Source organism: Malus domestica, chromosome 04 (genome assembly GCF_042453785.1).
Source record: "Malus domestica chromosome 04, GDT2T_hap1".
In the NCBI taxonomy this organism is placed as follows: Eukaryota; Viridiplantae; Streptophyta; class Magnoliopsida; order Rosales; family Rosaceae; genus Malus; species Malus domestica.
Window position 1 is genome coordinate 15,110,654 of NC_091664.1, and position 13,429 is coordinate 15,124,082.

The window sequence follows — 13,429 nt, forward strand, 5'->3', positions numbered from 1 at the left end:
GATTCCGCATTCTCTAAATTTAGCTGTTTGGTAAGTCGACGTAATCCGATACTTTGCACTAACTTTTGAAACGTGCATTTTGGTAGGGACTTGGTGAACAAGTCTGCCAAATTTTCATTGGAACAGATTTGTCTGACTTCAATAACTTTAACCTTCTGAAGCTCATGTGCACTGAAAAACTTTGGAGATATGTGTTTAGTTTTATCGCCCTTGATGAATCATTCCTTCATTTGGGCAACACAGGCTGCATTATCTTTATGAATGACAGTTGGATTGTCTGTCTTCGAAGTTAGACCACATGAATTCCGAATATGATGGATCATTGATCTTAACCAAGAACATTCACGACTTGCTTCATGTATAGCAAGTATTTCTGAAGGATTTGAAGATGTAGCAACTAGTGTTTGCTTTGTTGAGCGTCATGAGATTGTTGTATCTCCATTCTTGAACACATATCCAGTTTATGAGCGGGCTTTATACGGATCAGAGAGGAAACCAGTATCTGCATATCCAACAAGGACCTGGTCATTTGTGGATTTCTTTGAGTAGAAGAGACCTATGTCTGTTGTCCCATGAAGGTATCACAATACATCTTTGATACCTTTCCAATGACGAATTGTTGGAGCAGAGTTATACCTTGCTAATAAGTTAACTAAAAAAGCTATATCTGGTCTAGTACATTGTGCTAAATACAACAAAGCACCTATTGCACTTAGATATGGTACTTCTGGACCAAGGACCATTTCATCATCTTCTTTTAGACGGAATGGATCTTTCTTAATGTTCAGAGAACAAACAACCATTGGCGTACTGAATGGATAAGCCTTGTCAATGCCAAATCGCTTCAGGATTTTTTCAATGTAAGCTGACTGGTGAACCAAAATTCCACTAGCACATGCTCGATCTACAGGCGGAGACAATATTTCGTTTTTCCAAGGTCTTTCATTTCAAATTCGCTTTTCAAATATTCAGCAGTTTTATTGAGGTCTTCAAGGGTTCCAACTAAGTTCATATCATCGACATATACTGCCACTATAGCAAATCCAGAGTTGGATTTCTTAATGAATACACAAGGGCAAATGACATTGTTGATAGACCCTTCTTTGATCAAATACTTACTGAGAGCATACCTCGTGATTCGTCCAGATTGTTTCAGCCCATACAATGATCGCCTTAATTTGATTGAGAGTATACCTCGTGATTTGTTAGTTGTTTCAAGCGATTTAAGTCCTTCTGGGACTTTTATATATATGTCAGTATCTAATTCTCCATATAGATACGCGATGATGACATCCATAAGTCACATGTCAAGTTTTCTGAAACCACTAAACTTATTAAGTAACGGAACGTAATTGTATCCATTACAGGAGAGTATGTCTCCTCTTTGCGAAAAACCCTGTGTAACGAGTCCTGCTTTATATCTTCCAATCTCGTTTTTCTCATTGCGTTTCCTTGTGAATACCCATTTGTAACCCACGGGGTTTACACCAGTCAGGGTTTGGACTACTGGTCCAAAAACATTTCGCCTTTTCAAGCAATTTAATTCTGCCTGGATTGCATCTTTCCACTTAGGCCAATCTTGTCTCTGTTTGCATTCATCAACAGAACAGGGCTCAATGTCATCACTTAATATGATTTCAGTGGCTATTGCGAATGCGAACATGTCATCAATGATTATTTCATTCCGATCCCACAATTCATTAGTACATGCATAATTATGGATGGAGATTTCTTTGCTCTCATGTACTGCTGTCTCTTCAGGGACATGTGTCTTATCAATGACATTTTCTTTTTCTAAAAGTACAGAACCATGAATTGTGGATTTGTCATCCATTTTCTCTTCATGAATGATTTCATTTGAATTCAGATGTACCCTTGTCTTTCTCTTTCGAGGGGCTGAATCTTTTGAACCTAGGGGTCTACCACGCTTCATGCATGCACCAAATGAATCATTCGCTGCCACTTTTTTTTGTCCAACAGGGACATCAATTCTTGTAGGTGCATTTGCAACTGGTATATGTGATTTTGTCACTTTCATAGCATCATTAAATGCATTTGGCATTTGATTGGAAATGCTTTGAAGATGAACGATCCTTTTCACTTCACTTTCACATTGAGTGCTACGTGGATCAAAATGAGACAATGTGGGAACGGTCTTTCCGTTCTTCTGGAACGGTATTTTCTCCCCCTAATGACGGGAAGACTGTCTCATCAAAGTGACAATCAGCAAAACGAGCTGTAAACATATCACCTGTCAAGGGTTCCAAATATCTAATGATAGATGGTGAATCAAAACCCACATAAATTCCCAATCTACGTTGAGGTCCCATTTTAGTGCATTGTGGGGGTGCAATAGGCACATAAACAGCAAAACCAAAAACTCGTAAATGTGAAATGTTTGGCTGATGCCCACACACAAGTTATACTGTGGAGTATTAGTGGTTGGCTATAGGTCTCAATCGAACCGATGATGCAACATGTAAGATGGCATGTCCCCATGCAGAAACCTTTACTAGTGACAAGAGTAAAGTAGGTGTAAAATATCACACTGAAACTATAGCACAAGAGGATGACAAATAAAAGAGGGAGGAATAGATACTGGAGTTTTTCTTTCTTCCCTGTATATTCTCTATATCCTTTAACTGCAGTCGGAGCACTTTATTTATAGAGTAGCTCCATACAAACAGGTTCTTACAGTTTGAAATTTACATCGCATGTTTTGAAAACAATCATTTTGTTTCCAAAGTCTATTTCAATTTGCAAGAACATTGACAATGTGTGTGTGGGCATTCATAACAATGCCAATGTTTTTAACTGCTAATGTTTTCAAATGTTAATGTTTTCAACAAAGCTCGACTTTTATCGTTACCTAACACCACAAATTTTCTCTCATGAGCATGCGGATTGTGTGCATAGTTTGCACACAATCCGTATTAAAAGTGTATTGATAATGTTTTTTTTTTTTTTTGAAAAAGTATTGATAATGTATTTTTAAATGGTATATAACTATTATGTCGTTATTATATTGATAATATAATAAAAATACATTATAATATAAGTCATGCATAACCCACTCACGTGCGCAGGAAATAATTTCTCTCAATCGCCATATTCAAACTTTGAATTTAAGAAAAGCCATCGACATTTCTGGAACCAACATGCAGTACCAAGGTAGGTATCGCGAGCAACCTAATCGCACTACAAGGTCACCTAAAGGATGAACTCTAGTGGACCAGACCATCCCCATAAGAGCAATTATGTTCCTAAACAAATGCGCCAGCATCCAGCCTATTTAATTCACTCAGTGAACAGTGATAGACCCCAATGAACAGTAATAGGCCAAACGCATCTCTACCCATAACAAAAAATAGCCTAGTCCATTTTATTAAAATATGATTAAATAAAATGCATGTCCAATTGGACCTTTAAAAGAATGACCTTTTTCCCCTCATTTGACCGGTTCTCTCTCTCTCTCTCTCTCTCTCTCTCTCTCTTCCAGCTCACTCCTGTGAGCTCTCCTTCTCCTTCCTCTTCCAAACCTTCAACAAATCAAACACAAAATATTATTTTTGTAATCCCTGGAGCTCAAGAAACCCAACCATGGCCTTGCATGCGGCATTGGTGCATGGTGCGAGGTCCTACCATTGAAGCCGAGAGCTTGAGCTCTCAATCTCTAACCCAGGTGATGTTTCTATCACTGTATTGTGTTCTTAAGCTTTAAATCCTGTTGTGTTGCAATTTTTGTGGTTAATTCGAGGGCTTAATTTCCTACATGTGATTATAACAAAGGAAAACAGACAAACTCCGACGAGTTCAAGGTCCAATTCTCGGTGAAATCTCTTGTATTTCACCTGGGTAAGTTCTCAATCCTATTCTTATGGTTTCTAACTTATAAATCGTGTTGGAAACCTTTGCGTTGATACAAACATGTTGTCGGTGCATTTTTTTTAAGATTTTTGGACGAACTTGGATCATCACTTTCAGGCGATTTGCCTTCTCCCTCTGTGGCTCCTTCCCTCCCGACACCCTCTCCCGCCTCGACCAACTCTACTCCTCAACCTCCACAACAACTCACTCTCTGGCACACAAAAAAAAAGTGACTAACATCAGCCTGCGTCATGTAGGCAGCCCATGGGTCTGTCGATTCAGGGCCGGTCTCTTGCCTAGCTTGGGCTAGGTGCCAGCCAATCTGCTAGGCTGGAGTGCAAAGCCTGGGTGTCAGGCAATTTTTTTGGCTGGGTGCCAGCCTATTAGTTCCCCGGTGGAATTGCTTTAACAGCTCAATGAGGTCCAACTCAAACCCTAGGGTTCAGAAAATAGGGCTTGCTACGTGAGCCACAGGTACATGCAAGCAACTGCTTTATCTTTTAGTAATTAATTTAATTAATAAGTGATTAGTACTATTTAAACTTTCTAAACATGGTAAGTCAATATACACATTATTTATTATTTAACTTGGGCACCAATTGGATTTGTTGAAGGAACCACCCTACCTAACTGATTATTTCTAAAGGGCAATAGTTGTACCCATTCAATGGAAGAATCTACTTTTTCACTCGTTTGTTATTGATTTATTTTTAATGTACGAATATTCTTAACTAGAACAATTTATATTTTTTTATTATGATCTAAAGACCATCTTTACCGAAAAAAAACTAATTCAATTTGGAGACTATTCAATCATCCATGTGTGTTGGACATATTGACGGTTAGCATTCTCATGATAAACTTTCATTTATTTGATACATATGAATGATTAAAAGATCTCCAAATTGAATGATATTTTGCAAATACTATCTTTCAATGATAATAAAAATACCTTAAAAATACGTTAATCGCTATTCACAAGTGAATGGACAAGTATGTTCTCCACAAGATATATACAAGCATTTTTCATTTCTAAATAGGGTATAGCAAGAAAATAAACTTTATTACTATAGATTCAGACTTTTTGCTCCACAAGTCCTTTCCAAGTATGTATTTTCCAAATGCCGTTTTAATTGAGGATTCACACTAAAAGTGTATATAGGCACAAAACCAATATTAATATTAAAAAAGTACATAGTGGACGCACCAAAAATTAACATAGTAATCATACATTATTTATTGGGAGGTATCTCATACATTGATGATAAACTAATCTTCGATCATTTGGCGGTCGCATTGCCTGCGTTGTCAAATCTGCCAGCTCCGCCATTGCGTTTCAAAGTTGGCAGCTCGACCACCTTGCTTGACTAGTGGATGTTGCAAATGCCACTTGAGCGGTACATTGCAGGTAGCCTTAGCCAGAGTGTCCTTACCCTCCACCGAAATGAGCAGACTAATGGTTCCCTTCTCATGGTAGTTTAGTTTAGTTTTGTTGTCTTGTCTAGCGAGTATTGTGGTTGCGTTACAGCAATGGATGGATATGATTTTCACCTTGAGTGATGAGTTATTGGTCTTGTCTACTTGCAATGACTTTATGTGACCTTATTATTCAACAATGACCTATTGTAGCCGCCGAGACAAATTTGTTGTGTCTATCGTTTTGTGACAAATTATTATGGGTGACCTGTAGTTTTTATACATATGGTATATCTGTTTAAGGGTTTACTATAGTTGTCTTGTTTGAGTGAATTCAGTCCAGATAATTTTCTTGGCCACTTGAGCATTGTACCCAATTGGTCATCTATTTGAGATGATCGATGAAATATCAATCTATTGTTCCTTGCAAAAAATAGAAAAACTAATCTCCTTCCCCTTGCAACTTGGGTAAATGCATGAAGTGGAAACGCACCTATGGTCCCGCAGTTAAATAGTACACCAAAGAAGAATCAACGATCCTAAGGAATGCATCTCTAAGAGTTCAACTTGGATTGAAAGTTTCAAACTTTTGGTCGTCTTCCACTATCCTATATGACCCAAAAACAAGGCATTGACTTTCGAAAAGTTGAAATTACAAAACGGCCGGTTTAAGATGTTACACTTTTCACCAATAGCATTGTCTATTTTTCGGTTGAAGTCACCTATATCATTGTTGCTTGAATTAAAACTCACATATTAGAATGTTTGAGAGTTACTTTTGAGTATACTACATCAACATGATATCAATAAAGAATAGAGCTACTGGCGTTTTAAACCTTTTAAGTTTACAGTAACTTTCATAATTAGCCCTTGATCAAAGAAAAAAATTTCTAAAATAGGACACGAGATTTCAATTTCTAACATTGAACGCCTAAAGTTTTATAGGACTCGTTTTTAGGTTGTACATAAGTCATATTGACACTACTATGACCAAACTATTTGAATGCTTGTTGTTCTAGAATAACATCGTCTACTAAGAATTTGGATCCCATCTAGATCCTCTCTGTTAGAGATCCTTACCTTCTATCCGTTCATCGTGATTGTATGGCCAAAAATTATTTTGATTTTTTTATTATTTAAAATTAAACACAAATAGTACCTAACGAAAACTGCCTACACGATGTATGATGAACGAATATGATGCGAGAATCATCATCCGTCTACGGAAATGATATCTGTTTCATGTGACGCAAGCGTGATTACATCGTATTAACTCAGCTAAATAGTGAAAGAGAAACCAAAGAAATTTCAAAGTTTGTGTTTTCCTCTTTAGGAAATTTGGGCACGTAACGTTCGAGAGAGCACAAAAATAGAAACCAACGATGAACGCGGGCAGTATTGTCATTTCAAGCAACAATCGTATGTAAAAGCTGGACGATATTTACGGCAAGTATTGTCGAGTGCGTCTCAGGCTACACAGTTGGCTTTGGGATTCGCAAACATTTGATCATCATCAAGGTCTAAAATATCGATGGTATTGGAAATATCGGTAGTTTAAAAACACGAAAATTTCGATAGAAATATTGAAATATTATTGATATCAATAAAAATTGAATAAAAACCACAGAAATTATAAGAAAAACTTGAAAATTTTTATTGAAACTTTGCAGGATGTCTATTTAATCAATTATCTATTAGTTTATCATAAAAAATTGGAAGGAAATGCATTGTATGATGAATTTAACTGATTTAAGTTGATTATATAGTGAGGTGGCAAACATTATGAATGTAGAAAATATGTAGTAATTAATGAAAGAAGTTTGAACACACCATAATCATTTATATATAATGAATTAGTACAATATTTTACACTTCATACATTACATGGTAAGATATATGAGTGACTTATGACCACGTAGAGTTCCTATCAAAGTTTAAAATATCAATGATATCAGAAATATTCATAGTCCAAAAACACGAAAATTTCAATGAAAATATCGGGATAATATCGATATTTTAGATCCACAACCCAAAAACTACACAGCAGAGAGAGAGAGAGAGAGAGAGAGAGAGAGAGAGAGAGAGAGCGCTTCAGACCCCGAAAGCCACCGCTCTTGCCCCTGTAAGGCTCCTTCACTCTCACTCCTCGTTTCATTTTCTCTGGTATATTTCTTCTTCTTTTCTGCAAAAAGTTTTGAGTCTTTGATTTGCTTTTGTGGGTTGGGTTTTGACTTTTTAGTGGAATTGCCTTCTGTTTTGAGACTTTTGGCTTTTTGGGTCCTGGATTTTGGAGCTGAAATCAGCCCAAGTTTTCTGCTTTTGGGAAATGAGAGGGTAGAAAGTCAACTGAAAAGTTTGGATGAGCTTTTACTGAACAAGGAAGTTGAACGGCAGCACTAGTATATCATTTTGCGGATGCTTTGTTTTCATAGAAAAAATGAATGGAGGATGTAAATGTATGCTCTTTCAGATATCTCCCGGATTTTGGTTTATTTTCAGAGGCACTAATTGAATGAAATTTTAGCTGCAGCATGAAGCAAACTTATTTTATGATTTGGATGAGTTGGGAATTGAGAAAGTTTAGCTGCAATATCGAACTTATCCACTTGATGATTTTATGGGCTTTGGTTGACTGAATCCCTGAAAGATCATTAAGCATTTTCACAGTTGTTGTGTTCTGAACTTCTGAGATATAGTGCAAAAACATTTTTCTGCTTCTTCTTATAAGTTGTGTATTTTAAAAATGTGTTTCTGGATAAGTAATGTGCGCTCGCTAGTTCAAATTTGATCTCTTCCGATTATATTTTTCACGGGGTTGAATCAAGCCAAGTTTTTTGTTCCGGAGTAATTGTAGAGCATATGTGTATTGGCTTGATGCTCTTTATTTTCGCCAAGTATTAAGTCTTTGGTGGTCGTACTGTTGTTATATGAGTTTAACAGAATCAATAGGTTCCCCCCTTTTTATTATATTTTTGTTTTCAAGTCTTTATAGTTCAACGAGTTGGAAATCCATCTTAAGCACTTGAGAACTGCCTTTTATAGAGTCTTTAATCTTTCTGCTGTTTATAACTAAGAGGACAAGGAGTTTCCTGGTATACTTGCAGTCACTCATAAGTTTTTTCACAGAATCCTATATCGTCATACGGCATGTGAGAATCTAAAAGTGCCTATAATTGTGTAAGAAACCGAAATCTTTGTGACATTATGCATGTCTGGCCCTGCGGCCATTGGCGATAAAGCGGCAGAAGCACGATTGTTTACAGAGAGAACAAAGTCTCTTGAGGTCATTTCCAAAGAAGACAGAGAATCCATAATAAATAATGGTGAAATTGCTGATACTTCTGAAATTGCAGCCTTTAGAGTCAGGGAGCTATTACTTCCGAATAGGGAGTCCTATTCTGGACCCGTGCTTGGAAACATCCCTGAAGGGAAGGGAAAATATGTCTGGTCAGATGGCTGCATATATGAGGGTGAATGGAGACGGGGGATGAGACATGGGAATGGAAAAATTATTTGGTCTTCTGGTGGTGTTTATGAGGGCGAATTTTTAGGTGGATATATGCATGGAACAGGGACCTACATTGGGTCGGATAAGATGACTTATAAGGGGCGATGGCGGTTGAATCTCAAACATGGTTTGGGATATCAAGTCTATCCTAGTGGAGATGCCTTTGAAGGTTCTTGGATGCAGGGGTTGGCAGAAGGGCCTGGCAAGTATACGTGGGTAAATGGAAATGTTTATCTAGGAAATATGAAAGGAGGGAAAATGTCAGGGAAAGGAACTCTCACATGGACCAATGGGGACTCATTTGAAGGAAGCTGGTTGAATGGCATGATGCATGGATTTGGAGTATACACGTGGAGCGATGGAGGCATCTATGTTGGAACTTGGACCCGCGGTTTAAAAGATGGGAAAGGGTCATTTTATCCAAAAGGCAGCAGACTTCCAGTAGTAGAAGAACTTTACATGAACGCTTTGAGGAGACGAGGGCTCTTGCCAGATTTAAGAAAACAGAACAACGCACATATCCATAATGCTGGTTCAGGGGATATAGGAAATGTGAAGATTGGAGAGAGCCTGCAGGGATCTCATCGTGCTTCAGCCGATAAAATCTCTAATAGAAATCTGTTAAATTTGGAGCAGTCACATAGAAATGTTTCCTTGGAAAGGCGTTGGAGTATGGAGGTATCTTTCGAAAAAGTTATTGGCCATGATCTATCATTAGCTGAGGGTGGAGAAAAAGATTCTGAGACAGGAATTCCAATCTTAGAACGAGAATATATGCAGGGTGTCTTAATCAGTGAGCTAGTAATGAATAACAGCTTTTCTTCGTCATCTAGAAGGGCAAAACGGCGACAAAAGAAGCTAGCAAAAGTGGTGAAGAGACCTGGTGAAGCGATCATTAAAGGTCATAGGAGCTATGATCTAATGCTCAGTTTGCAGCTGGGTATCAGGTACATTTACATTACTTGTATTATTTTGTCTTCATTTATCTTTTGTATCTAATGCATGGTTTTTTATTAGATTATAATTGCTTAATTGGTTACTCCCTTCTAGTATTAGCAAAGACTAATTAAGCAATTCGATTTGTCTTTCCTTTCCTCTGTTGGATTCAGGACAAACATGGGATCATTGTGGGGAAAAAAGCAAAATATATGTATAAATTAGCTGTATGATTCCATGAGAGGGTTTAATTATCTTAAAAGGTTTCTCCTTTAGGGGTGAAAAAATTTACAGTCCAATTGCGATAGCCGCTGTTCATCACTTACCTCATGTACATTGCATATTTTGTTTGCTGAAACTTAATGTTGAATGTGGATTAAATTGTGGCCAGGTATACTGTTGGGAAGATAACACCAATACAAAGGAGAGAAGTCCGGGCATCAGATTTTGGGCCTCGAGCAAGTTTTTGGATGAATTTTCCTAAAGAAGGCTCCCAATTGACACCGCCTCATCAATCAGTAGATTTTAGGTGGAAAGACTATTGCCCCATGGTCTTTAGGTTAGTTGTCCTATCTTGACGTTTTGCTTGTAGCCTATTTGTTTGTTTGATGCATTTACAGTGATGGGGATATTCTTTTGTTTGTAGAAGTGCTCTTTCTACGTTTTACTTATTACATATACGTATGTACAGAATCATACAAGTGTGGGCTTCGACGCCAAATCAGGCCCACACACACACACACACAAAACTTGACTAAACCTTAACCTGAAAATTTGGGTCGTTTACTCATATACACAATCATGTGTGTGTGTGTGGGTGTATTCACTGTATTGTATACTTCTGTAATGTTTTCGGGCTGTTGTGCAGATACTGTGCTGCCAACAGTTTCCTATTTACTTTATTGTGAGTCGTGACATTTCAATATCATTCCTTTTATATCAACTTTGCAGGAATTTGAGGGAGATGTTCAAGATTGATGCTGCTGACTACATGATGTCTATTTGTGGAAATGATGCTCTCAGAGAACTTTCTTCTCCCGGAAAAAGTGGTAGTGTGTTTTTCCTATCTCAAGATGACCGTTTCATGATTAAGACACTCAGGAAATCTGAAGTTCAGGTTTGTATCACTGCTAGAGCTTGTGCATCTACATTTTTTTGTTGATGACTTGATGTACAAGAATTACTAAATGCTTGTGAAGTTATCTTATTTCTCAGTGTGGAAATGAATTCACACTAAAACCAGTAAACTGCTTCCTTTGATTCTTTTCATTAATCCCTAAAGCTAAAGCGCCTTAGATACTCCTTTGTGAATTTTCATGATTTTGTTCACAATGTTTGTGAAAAAGAATTATGTAGAGAAAACTGGATAGCGGATTGAAATTAAGTTGTTTTAGAATTACTGGACATGTCATTACTTGGTTACCACCATCTCAGAAATTTTGTTCGGACTCGGAATAAGGTTCTTGACAAATCTTATGTCTATGCGGAGGACCAGCTTTAGCAATTAGTGAAACTGTCACCGTATAATCTTCTGTTACGGAAGTGCTATCTTTCGTATAATAACACTATGGTCAGCAAACATATCTATTTAATGCTGAATTGTGATACATGTGCTGTAATCGAATTCTTCATCTTTCGCCTCCCCTTTTCTTTAATCATCTGGAGGTGTGGTAACCAGAGTTCTGATGTGTAGGTTCTTCTGCGGATGCTTCCTAGTTATCATCATCATGTAAGGTCGTATGAGAACACCCTCATCACAAAATTCTTTGGACTTCATAGGATTAAACCTTCAAGTGGTCAAAAGGTAATGGGAACAGCGCTTTAGATATCTGCATTATCATGCCGTTACATTCCAGTAATAGTATCATTCGAGATTCTATAGTGAATTCCCTTGTTATTTGCGATGATTCTCTATGAATGTAAATTGCTTCTTGTATTTTGAAGACGGACATTTTTACGTTAAAATATGCTTTGCAGTTCCGCTTTGTAGTGATGGGAAACATGTTCTGCACAGAGCTAAGAATACATCGAAGATTTGATTTGAAAGGTTCATCCCTTGGTCGTTCTGCTGATAAGATTGAAATCGACGAAAACACAACGCTCAAGGACTTGGATTTAACCTACTCTTTTTATCTCGAACCTTCTTGGCGAGAGGCCTTAATGACGTAAGTGCGAGTTCTTTTAAGTTTACGAAAACACACCCCTGTTTGTCATAAAAAATAAAAATCAAAAATGTAGTTCTGTTATTGTCGTTTGTGTTGGTTGTGAAAGATTTAGTCGACGTGGTTTCTAAGTGCCAGATTTAAGTACTCGGTTTACTTGTAACAATACTAAGTGGTAACATTTTCCACTCGTCATTTTTCGCCTGCTTAACATGTATTATTCAAGCTTTAGGTTCCAATTTTTTCCATATGTTATTACTACTGTAACTCGTTGTGCTTTCCGAATATTATGCAGTCAGAGTGAGATCGACAGTAAATTTCTGGAGGCGCAGCACATTATGGACTACAGCCTTCTCATGGGAGTGCATTATCGAGCCCCCCAACATCTGCGGTCTATCACGTCCTACAATAATACCACTCGAGCTGATGGTTTGGGAATCCTTGCAGAGGAAGGTGGTTGTCATCCTCTTTCTCTCGACGATATGGAGTTATGTTTTCAACTATTACTAAAGACTAACGTAAAGTTTTTTGTTCCCGGTGTTCGAATGACAGAGACTCTGGAGGACGAGATCTCCAATTACCCACAGGGACTTGTCTTAATCCCACGTGGAAGCAACGACGCTAGTGTTGTTGTTGGCCCTCATGTGAGAGGTAGCCGACTGAGAGCATCATCTGCCGGTTATGAGGAAGTCGATCTCCTATTACCCGGTACAGCAAGGTATGATCTGCTGCAATAGAACGCATCCATGGAGCATTTATATAGACCCCATTCAGAGAATCCGTTTAAGCCTTCGTTTGAAAAGCTATGCATCGGAATTCGGAAGTGAAAATCCCGACCAAGGGCATTTCTAATTAAACTTATGTCTACAAATTTGAGCAGGCTCCAAATCCAGCTGGGTGTGAACATGCCAGCAAGGGCAGAGCAGGTTCCCGGCGAACAGGGAGACCAGCAAACATTTCATGAAGTATACGACGTTGTGCTATATCTTGGGATCATTGATATATTGCAAGACTACAGCATGGGAAAGAAGATTGAACACGCGTACAAATCTCTTCAATTCGATTCCTTGTCCATCTCCGCTGTGGACCCGACATTCTATTCCCGGCGCTTCTTGGAATTCATCCGGAAGGTCTTCCCTCCAAATGCCTTAACAAGGTAAGAATTTGGTGTCCAGTGCAGAAAGAACCTCATCTGAGGGTACTTTTGATAAGGCCTGCGGTTTGCATCCCTCAAGGACCGTTTGCAAAAGCATCCGGAGAAGGAGCATCATCGGCTATGCCAGCATTGAGCAGCAGCTGGGTTGAACATCGTAATGATTTGGTGACAGATTTGAATTTGTTTCTCCCTCCCTCTGGTTTTGCTACTTTTGGAGCGCCTGCTGCTTACTTACATGTACCTATATCCATTTTTCCGATCAATGTACTGTGTTTAATCGATCAGAGACATCCAAACCATCTTTTTTTTCTTTTTCTTTTTTTTTTTGTACAAACGAGCCGTTACAAATGATTATAAATTTGGAAATGATTTCCGTACTCTTAT

The 13,429-nt window shown here is 38.0% G+C and overlaps 2 protein-coding genes across 4 annotated transcripts; one reads left to right on the forward strand and one right to left on the reverse strand.

Moving 5' to 3' along the window:
- Positions 1-1,300: 1,300 nt before the first annotated feature.
- On the reverse strand, positions 1,301-2,062 carry LOC139195010 (uncharacterized). Its single transcript, XM_070820185.1, has one exon. The coding sequence runs from the start codon at positions 2,060-2,062 to the stop codon at positions 1,301-1,303; it is 762 nt and encodes a 253-aa protein (XP_070676286.1).
- A 5,201-nt stretch (positions 2,063-7,263) lies between these two features.
- Positions 7,264-13,422, forward strand: LOC114824358 (phosphatidylinositol 4-phosphate 5-kinase 9-like). Of its 3 annotated transcripts, none has more exons than XM_029101052.2 (9): positions 7,291-7,405; positions 8,410-9,738; positions 10,119-10,286; positions 10,679-10,844; positions 11,421-11,531; positions 11,705-11,892; positions 12,185-12,342; positions 12,442-12,607; positions 12,770-13,422. In XM_029101052.2, exons 2-9 carry the CDS (start codon positions 8,492-8,494, stop codon positions 13,047-13,049), a joined length of 2,484 nt encoding a protein of 827 aa, XP_028956885.1. In that variant the 5' UTR covers positions 7,291-7,405; positions 8,410-8,491; the 3' UTR covers positions 13,050-13,422. The 3 variants fall into 3 exon arrangements, with proteins under 3 accessions (XP_028956884.1, XP_028956885.1, XP_070676611.1); XM_070820510.1 differs by having other exon boundaries at positions 7,351-7,446; XM_029101051.2 differs by having other exon boundaries at positions 7,264-9,738.
- Positions 13,423-13,429: the final 7 nt, after the last annotated feature.